This window comes from Ictalurus furcatus, chromosome 9 (genome assembly GCF_023375685.1).
Source record: "Ictalurus furcatus strain D&B chromosome 9, Billie_1.0, whole genome shotgun sequence".
Taxonomy (NCBI): domain Eukaryota; kingdom Metazoa; phylum Chordata; class Actinopteri; order Siluriformes; family Ictaluridae; genus Ictalurus; species Ictalurus furcatus.
In genome coordinates, this window is record NC_071263.1 from 17,501 (window position 1) to 27,903 (window position 10,403).

The following is a 10,403-nucleotide window of genomic DNA, read 5'->3' on the forward strand; positions in this document are numbered from 1 at the left end:
GAACACAGAAATTTTTCCTTTTCTCTTTAATTTCTCTTTAAAACGACAAGCTGTGTTTTTGTCTCATTGACTTCAAGAGAGAGAAAAACAAAAGTATGGTTGGTGAGGGAATGACTGTATAGCTACTATAACGTACTACAAACATAAAACGATAACATAACTCCATTGCCTGGAAACTTTCTTACTTTGACAGAGCACTGACACTGACATTGAGGTCCCCTTCCAATCATGTTAAATAAACGGCAAACAAGTGCATTAATGATTGTATCTGCCAGTAGCTTGACAACAATATTAGGTTGAGCAATACATTATATCACGGTTTATTCCTGCTAGCTGCAACCTTTTCAGAATCAGGAACAAATGGGTAATATGGAAAAATGGACAAAACCAAGCAAAATAAAGTGCAGTGTGAAGCCATTATATACAATAACCTCACGGTTAAACGTGTTGAGAAAAAAAACTCACACTCTGTGACGAAGAAGTTGAGCATGGTGAGAACCACTGTGTGTCCGCTGAACATGTAATCTCCACACGTGTGTACCCCTGTCAGGGACATACCAAAGCCGCTCCAAATCTCTAATGCGCGCAGGAGTTTCACCCAGATATCACCGTACATCTACAGAACCCGCCAACACACACACAAAATATGCATGTTGTGATTGCCTGCAGACTGAATGAATGTGGATAACTTTGGAATAAAAATATTGAAATGATTTCAAATATGGGCGCATGGTGGCTTAGTGGTTAGCATGTTCGCCTCACACCTCCAGGGTTGAGGGTTTGATTCCCACTGTGGCCCTGTGTGTGCGGAGTTTGCATGTTCTCCCCGTGCTGTGGGGGTTTCCTCTGGGTACTCTGGTTTCCTCCCCCAGTCCAAAGACATACATGGTAGGCTGATTGGCATGTCCAAAATGTCCGTAGTGTATGAATGGGTGTGTGAATGTGTTGTGATTGTGCCCTGTGATGGACTGGCACCTCGTCCAGGGTGTACCCCGCCTTGTGCCCCATGCTCCCTGGGATAGGCTCCAGGTTCCCCACAACCCAGTAGGATAAGCAGTATAGAAAATGGATGGATTTCAAATATGATTTAAAAAAATCCAACAGAGCTTTATTAAGATAAATAGTATGTAAGAAATTAAAATGTACATCACAGACCTTTCCTGAGCACTGCAGATGATGTCCTGGTACAGACAGGGAGGTGACAAACATGGTGACACAGCGAAGCAGAAACACGGTCCCTGTTAAACTACAGAATCTGCGAAAGATAATAGATCTACACACACACACACACACACACACACACACACACACAGAAGCAACAGCAACAAGGTTATATTTAAAGGTGAATGCCCTTGGAAATGATCTAAGATGCTCAAATATTTGTTATACTGCACGTGCATGAGCAAATGTACTGGTGTTTATGTAAATGTAATGCATGTATGTGGTTATATGCATACCTGTGTTTGTGCAGCAGCAGTATTAGCAGTAATATGTAACACAGGACGAGAGCACAGGCCTCAGCCATGGAAAAAGCCCAGGGAATTCTAGGGACACTGAACCATACACAGGATTAAAGGTCAATGAAAATGACAATTATATTCAGTAAGTCCCTCCCCTATTATTTATCCATCTATAGATTTCTCTCTCACACATATACACTAAGTTAGCGGTCATTATACCACAATGCAGCTAAATGTTCAATTCTGATTGGTCAGAAGGTGTTGACTAATTTAATATGAAAGCATAAATAGGACAGTAGTTCTGCCACAAAAGCAAATCACAGGTTTTTATTCATGTACTTGCTGTAATAACCTATCATTTCTGTAGTAAGGACTTGCACAGGGACGAAATTTTTAAAAAATGTGTGCAGTTGTTATATGGTGAAGTTTCCTCTTTAGGAGATGTTTAGTATTTTTGGAAGGAGTCTCCTGTGTCAGCACTTTGTAACATTCCATTTTCCCAAACGGGAAAGTCCAAGGACAGCTTTGTGGTTTATAGTTGTTCTAACTTGTTTTACAGATGCATCATAATATTAACGGCATCTACAAACAGATAAATCATAACCTGTTGTTCTTTAATAAGTGAAAAATAGAAAACACAAAGTTGACAAATTGCTGTGGTATAAGAGGAATAAAACACTTGCTTCAATGGTGCTATAGGAAAATAACCAACTTGTAACAAACAACTATACCACCCCATCATTATTATTTTCCCCTTTGTGTTTTATTATTCACTTAACTGATATATATATATATATATATATATATATATACACACACACACACACACACACAAAGTACTGTGCAAAAGTCTTAGGCACCCTTTTTTTGTAAAAACTTTCTTATAGATTTTTATTTTATAATTTCAACATTATCGAGTTAGTAGAAAACATTTTATATTTCCAAACATTATTTTTCCAGCACACAATTAAAATGTTACAGAAAAATTTTGTATGTCATTAAAGAAAGCAGCATATTACTTATGTTATAGCATAAAAGACCATTTTTCAGACAAAAAAAAAGAAGGCTGTTGGGTTTTGCTGAAAAAATAAGAAGCAAGTGCGAGAGTCAAAGGCTCCAGAAGAACCATGGCTGATTCTGTAAGATGCTCAATAAATCTTACCAGCTAATTTCCTTATAAAACTGTACATGAGACTACACTTTCCCTTTCTTTTTTTTTAAAGCAAAGGGTCATCAAACTAAATAGTGATTTTTTCCCATTTATTACTGCACTTTATAGTATTTTTTAAAATGTAGAAACATTTAATTTCTTTATTTTTGAAGGCATCTTTGCTGTACAGCATTTCTTTGCATGTGCCTAAAACTTTTTCACCGTACTGTATATACACATATATACACACACATACACACACACACACACAATATATAATAATATATTTTATATATATCATATATATAAAAATAATATATTTTATATATATATTATATATATATATATATATATATATATATATATATATATATATATATATATATATATATATATATATATATATATACACACACACACACACACACACACACACACGTATACACACCTGTCAAGAAATATATCAGGCAAGGGTGGATAGGTTCGCATGTCAGGCACCCTCTCATGCACCAGCACCATGACAAAGGAGGTGATGCCAAATACCAGCATCACATACACAGAGCTCAGGACTGTCTTCCATCCCTCTGGATCCAGGTAGCCATAGTCCTTCTTACATTTCCCATTTGAGTAACTGTGACAATGCTCCTCCCACATCGCCATGCCGACCCCATTGTACTGTGGGTAGCTTGGGTCCACACTGCGGTTCCATAAATGGCTTTTTGATCCTGAGGTATGTGAGAGAAACACGCTATTTGTGCCAGAGTCACTAAGTGGTGTGTGTGGATGTGCGTGTTGTTTCTGAAGCCCTCGGAGGGCGAGTGTGAGCCTCTTGATGTCTCCAAGCCGTGGGAGCTGCAGTGGTGGGGATCGCAGGTCACGTTCTGTTAGACACAACAATGCGGCTCCATCCACGCGGTGCTTAGTGCAGAGCAGCTCCACGTAGTCATTGAAGCCATGTTCCCTGAGCCAGAGAGCCACCTCCTTAATGCTCCAGCCCTCAACCCAATCACCCGTCACCATACCTACACAGAACAAGAAGGAAGATGAGAACCGCTATGTAATATTCAGCGTTACCAAATTATTGCATTTATAACATTTTGCTTTACTTATCTGAATAATATTTATCCTGCTTATCCTCCATCCTACCTCACTTATAGTCTAATTCTATAGTACAAATAAGAAGAGAGGCTCACACCCATGTGTGTCATTTACTATAAGTGTTCTTTAATAGACAGTTATCTTTTATAGACTGTAACTGGAGAGCATGCAGTGCTGATCATTAATTTGTTCAGGAACAAAATGGACTCATGAAGTCCCATCATGAAGACCCATATTAGATCGTGAGCTTCAAGCTCAGGATATAAGAATGTTGAAGAAATATTTGTGATTAATAAATAATATAATTATTTTCATTACACTTGCATTACTGATCGATGAATTGTAATTATTTACTGTATATAATGATAATTGGATTGGCAAAAGCACTGCTGTGTTATATGCTAACATTATCTAAAGAATTACTTTACAGCTGCTTTGTGTAAGTAAACATTAAAAAGCAGTATTTTCTTAATGATGTACAGTATATATGTACTGGCTGAGTATTGAAACTGGAATGGAGTAATGCTGTGTGTGGCTGCAACTTCACCCATTATCTATAGAAAAAGGATTGCTTAATATTTGTTCCAATTATCAGGGCAAAGGGCTGTTGTCACTTACACACCCAATCACTCCCTCACCGATAACAGTGATAATAACTGGAAGAAACAGATCAGACTCACACAATGGTCTGATTAAACTCTAAATATCAGTCACTGTCCGTGTTCTCTACTTCCACCATGTGTAGGTAAGACCTCTGAAAATCAGCAATCATTTATTTTTTTCTAGAATCAGCTCTCCCACAGATCTGCAGAACTGGAAAGTAAGGAATTGCACAATCTAACAGAGGAAATCAAGTTGCACATTCCAACCTGTCATGCTGCAAGTGTGCGTGTGTGTGTGTGTGTGTGTTTGTTTATTCTTTCATGCAGGCTCACATGGAACTTTTTGACGTTATCTTATGAAGCAACACTAAACTCTCTTCTGAATAACACCTCTCTGTTAGAGACAAACTCAGCATTTCCACTGACTAACCACCCCGCCCCCCCACAGACACACACACACACAGAGAGAGAGAGATAGAGAGAGAGATTAAAACTAGCACATAGGTTAGGTTGAGGGTTGGGGGTTGTGTATGTTTGTTTTTATATGAACGAAGTGTAGATTTGCTTTATTTTACTATCAATGTATATTGTGTATTATGGACGTTGGCTGTGTATTGGTTGTAGTAAAGTATAATGGTTTATTAACGTATTTACATTATCGGCCATGCTCTCTGAGTGGCGGGATGGCACACTCTCTAAACCCTGTCAATCACAGCAACAATCATGGGTGTCTGTGAGCTCATGTATGCGGAAGAGGGCGGACAGTATTATCCTCATGCTGTGTTTGAGGTGAAGGTGCAATTTGTAATTCTCTACCTACAACCGATAAAAAACACCAATAACGCCCCCCTCAACTTGAAATTTAAACTAGTCAACTTCAACTAGTCAACTAGTCTTCTCAACTACCAGTTCCATCCCCGTTTACGGAGTGACGTCAAATCAACGTGGCTGAACACACTGTGAACATAATGTGCCCCTTCTCTACCTTTTAAATTACTTTATAGCAGTATTGGCTTTTGATCAATTGATATACAGATACTGTACAGTATTTGGTTAAATGTATAACAGTGTTTTGACAATGTAATCATCAACACTAGAGTTATCACAAACATTAGCTGGCTATCTATTGTACTGCAATTTCAGTCCAAAATGTTGCATGAATTTTGAACTTTATGCAACAGAAGAAGGAATACACCCTGGATGGGACAGCATTCCATCACAGAGCACACACGCACATACAGTCACACCCAGGGATAATTTAGCCGTGCCTCATAACCACTTTAAAAACAAAACATTATTCATTTCCCATGATTCTCTCCCGTAATAAAGTGTAGGATGCTCTCATGCTTGCCCCTGGAAGAGACCATTCCCCTGATGGAGGAGTTTAAGTATCCTGGGTATTCAGTACCTCAATTGCATCAGATCAGGTCAGTGACAGTAGTGTTACAGTCTGGCAATCCCCCAGGAGGACCTGGAATCTGTGGCTAGGGATAGAAAAGTCTAGAGTGACCTTCTCAGACTGCTCCCCCTGTAACCCCCACCAGGAACAGTGGAAGTAAAATGAATGAATGAAAAACCCTAGCAACACTAGGAACTCACTCTGCAATAGAATTGTGTGCTAGCTGTCATTTCTGTACATCAACAGACATATGCATATGTGTTGGGTAAGTTAGACAAAAAAAGTAATACACTACAGATGACTAATTAATACTTTAAAACTGTAATCTGATTACATTACTGATTACTGCATGTACAAAGTAATCAGATTACTAATTACTTTCAAGTTTCTTTTAAAACCTATCAAACCTACAAAAATACACTACAAAGTGAAACTCATAGTTCTTCCAGTAATTTTTGCACGCGTCAATGTATGACATGATCCAGGGTTTTGTCCATAACTCAACTAAAGATACCAAGAAGCGTTGACTGAAATAACATTAATAAAAAACTTCAATCATGGAAGAGAAGCTCTATATCTTCTCTATATCTAAAACATCACCCTGGTTGTGAAAACATTTACATCTGCAAATTATATAAGTTTTCAAGTAAATGAACGGTTTTTTTCCAACTACAGTACAAGTGAGTAGTACGATTTAGACGTGTTAGATCAGAAGACAGACATGACTAAATAGCTGTAACATTTCAAAACAAATAAAATAACACTCGATTAATATTCAGCTCTAATGTTAGTAATAACGTATCTCGCCTTACCGTCTCAGTGCTGTGATCAGAGAGTCTCCCTGTGAGCTCTGAAGCTGAATCACTTGTATCTGTGTGAGTCACTGCCATGCTGCCACAAGCCACGCCACTGCATGTAAACAGGAAGTGTGTCACGGTTCACGTTTGGGTGTGAAGGGATTATATTAAGCAGTAATATTTTGGCTTTTATTTTTTTGGTACACAATCCATTCAAATTCTGTTGGAAAAAATAAAAACAAACAACACATTATTTAGTGATAAAATATTCGGGATACAACAGCAGTCAAGACGGATTTTCGACTTTTTTGACCGAAATCAGGTGGTTGTGGGCGTGGCCTGGTGTCATGTGTCGTGAAGGGAACCTTAAAAACTAGCGATTTAAAAGTGAATAGTTAACCGAATTCCAACTGGGCGTAATCCTTGTATAAGCTTTTAAAACAAGCATTCTGTATTCCAATTTTGCAGTTTTTGTGTAAAATCTTACCTTTTGATTATTTTGTGGTTTATTATAATTGTTTTTATTTACGTAAATCTACATTTGTTTATACTGTTTACATTGTTGTTTATATGTATATGATATCCTCTATTTGATATATAATATATCTGTTTGGGAAGAATTGGGAAGAACTCCAGCTGGGGGCACGGTGGCTTAGTGACACCTCTGAGGTTGGGGGATCGAATCTCGCCTCTGCCCTGTGTGTGTGGAGTTTGCATGTTTTCCCTGTGCTCCAAGGGTTTCCTCCCCCAATCCAAAGACATGCATGGTAGGCTGATTGGCGTGTCCAAAGTGTCCGTAGTGTATGAATGGGTGTGTGAGTGTGTATGTGATGGATTGGCACCCAGTCCAGGGTGTACTCTGCCTTGTGCCCGATGCTCCCTGGGATAGGCTCCAGGTTCCCCTCAACCCAGTAGGATAAGCGGTATAGAAAGTTTGCATGTTCTCCCCGTATTTCGGAGGTTTTTTCCGGGTAATCCGGTTTCCTCCCCCAGTCCAAAGATACACACTGTAGGCTGATTGGCATTTCCAAATTGTCCATAGTGTGTTAATAGGTGCACAACCCTATGTAGGATAAGCAGCATGGAAAAAGGATGGATTGCAGCTCTCAACAATCGGCTCAGCTTATCAGTGAATCAACTCTTTCAGCTCCCAAACGGATCACTGGCAGCTTTTATCAAACCCCATGATTTTTTTTTGTTTCGCAGGCTGAAAATACATTATGATTCGTGTTACTTCAGCTTTCCAGCCAGCTGTATTAAACAAATTCCGTTATATTTTTTAGGCTTCATGTGCACACCAGAGACCCCCTAGTGGCCAAAAGAATATAGGCCTGTGTAGCATGACATGCAGTGTGTGTGCAAAGGCCAATAAGAAATACAGTAAACGGCTGATGTAAGTAATGTCAAATAAAGGAATTCTTGAAAATGTGTTTTATTGCAGCCTAGAGATTAACTAGGCTAACTATTTAACTAATATATGGTTAACTTGGACAGTTCCAGAGTCCCTGGTTCAATCCTGAGCTTGGGTGACTGCCTGCGTGGTGTTTCACACGTTCTCTCCACGTCTGTGTTGGTCTCCTCTGCTCAGTTGCCCATAGGTGGGAATGGATGTTTTCATGGTGCCCTGTAACGTGTGCCAGCCAGGATGTAATCCTGCTTTGTGCCCAGGCTTTCTGGGATACACTCCAGATCCACTGTGAACAGTAACTGAAAATGAATGAATGGTTAATTTGGGAAGATCTTTTGTGCACTTTCCTGCATTTCTTGCTGTATAACGATAGAGCTTCACAGGCAAGACTACTCCCTTTTTGAAGGGAACATCTAATTTTAGAATCAATCATGGCAGCATGGCTCATGTAAACTGTGTGAGACATGAAGAAACCATAAAGACAGTGGCTTTCTAAAAGGGAAAAATCTCTAGCTGATTATGAACGTCCATGTAGCATTCACGAAAAAATGGACTTGACTTATGGCCAAATTATGTGATATAAAATACAAACTTACTTTTTATACAGTTGGTGTAGAAGAAGCAACTCACTTTTAGGATGTGTGCAAGATGGTAAACCAGTGACCCAATTAATTAGTCTGGAGGATCATAAAAAATGCAGACGCTAACGAACTCATGCAAGCAATCTAGGCTGCCCTGGAAAAACTTGACCTCTCTACAGAGAAACTGAGAGAAAAGTCAAGCCACACATTGTTGTGTGTTGTAACGTTAATGGTCCTGCCACAATGACGGGGTCTCGAGCAGGGGTTGCCACATGTTTTGTTATGCAATTGTACTAATAGCTCACCTAAAAGAACTAACTGAGTCTGGTGATTATACATGGTCATATCAGCAATGATCAGTGATGATCACCATACCATATCATTGGGCAGGACACTGTTATGGTTGTAGAACCTGGAGAAAGTGCACAGTGAGTCTAGGTAGCAGAAGTACAGACTTCCTGGAGAGTTGCACCTATTAATAATGCCCAAGAAGAGAAGACTCTCTTCATATAGTTGCATAGCATAGCAGGGGCTGGGTATCCAGCCTATCTTTTGAAGGATTGGTCCACCCAAGGAGATACTGTAAAATGCAGAGAGAGCAGATAGAGCAAAGAACTTGAGGCCAGATTGACCACCATCAATTCAAGCTGTTCTAACAGGAATCCACATGGACCCTGTGCTCCTATGTACACATTTGTATTTGTGGAATTTTGGGGTCCAGCCATAGAATAATATCCCACTTCTGAAAAGCTTGCAACTCCAGCAAATGGAATCTCAGCAATCTCTGTGGCAAATTGTGTGGCCTGCTTTGGTGTTAGCCGGCTTTTCAGACTTCACCATGATACCAAGCTATGTACTGTAATGTGCATGACAAGGGTGGACATGTCACGAATGGCCTAGGGAAAATAGGAGTCATCCAAGTATGGCAGTATCCTGATGACCATCAGGTATGACAAGACCGACCTTCTTTTTATGTCAGAGCAATAACCTGGTATCAAGGAGACCCTGTGGCATGAAATATTTGAGGGCTACTGGAACTGTAGCTCAGAAAGCATCCAAAACTGGATGTGGACATTTGCAACTAACAAGCAGTTTTGCCTGCAGTTTTTGAGTCAGATTAGACTCGAATCAGGGTTTAATATGCCCGTCGAGTGCAGCGGACGTCGGCATCAGTACAGACAGCACACAGGTTGTCTCAGAGAGACACTGCATCACTTGGATAGAAAATGCAGAAGCACTATGCACAGCTAATGTGCATCAGTCTTCAGCTTCCAAAGGATTCATATACCAGCATGGCTCTTTAGGATAATTAGTTGATGTATAGTAGAATAAACACACAATATGGGGGAAATCTGGCACAAAGTGAAGAGTACAATAAGTCTGTTGTGTAGAGGGAAAACCAACTCCAGCCGAAATAACCAAATCTAACAGAAATCCAAGTAACGTGACAGGCTCAGCAGTTAATAGCAAGTGGTATGGTAAAGGAAAACTATTCAGCCACCCTGGTGTCATTTAGCCTCAGGTGTGGAACTGGTTATTTGGTAGACTCAGCAATTAGCACCATGTAGCATATTGAGAGAAATCTATAGATACATGTCTGCTAGACAGTGGAAACTGGGGGAAAGATGGCTGTATTATAGCAGTACTTACTGCAAATGCTAACTCAGCCTTCTCAGTACATGTGCGCAAAAGGCACAAGAAGGCATCCCAGTGATTCTTAATGCCCCTGGAAGTTAGGATGGGCAAACAAGAACAGAGATAGAGCTCAACTTTTTTCCCCCAGTTTAATCATTTAAAATCATTTATGCATTCTACCATACAAGGTCTTCTTCACGGGCTCATGCTTTTCCTTTACTAAGCCTTCACTGACTGCACACAATTTCACAAAATTTCAGTTTACGTATTCAT

At 39.6% G+C, this 10,403-nt stretch overlaps 1 protein-coding gene across 2 annotated transcripts in view; it reads right to left on the reverse strand.

Annotated features, from left to right (window-relative positions):
* Positions 1-6,661, reverse strand: part of LOC128612981 (sphingomyelin synthase-related protein 1) — an 8,091-nt gene extending 1,430 nt beyond the window's left edge. The window contains exons 1-6 of one of the 2 annotated variants that reach the window (XM_053633484.1): positions 6,522-6,661; positions 5,719-5,794; positions 3,059-3,632; positions 1,458-1,553; positions 1,156-1,273; positions 466-616 (exon numbers count right to left, since the gene is read on the reverse strand). In XM_053633484.1, the coding sequence (XP_053489459.1) occupies positions 466-616; positions 1,156-1,273; positions 1,458-1,553; positions 3,059-3,630 (937 nt within the window). In that variant the 5' untranslated portion in view covers positions 3,631-3,632; positions 5,719-5,794; positions 6,522-6,661. The remainder of the gene's footprint in view (positions 1-465; positions 617-1,155; positions 1,274-1,457; positions 1,554-3,058; positions 3,633-5,718; positions 5,795-6,521) is intronic. The other variant, XM_053633485.1, reaches the window with a different exon arrangement.
* Between the last annotated feature and the right edge of the window lie 3,742 nt (positions 6,662-10,403).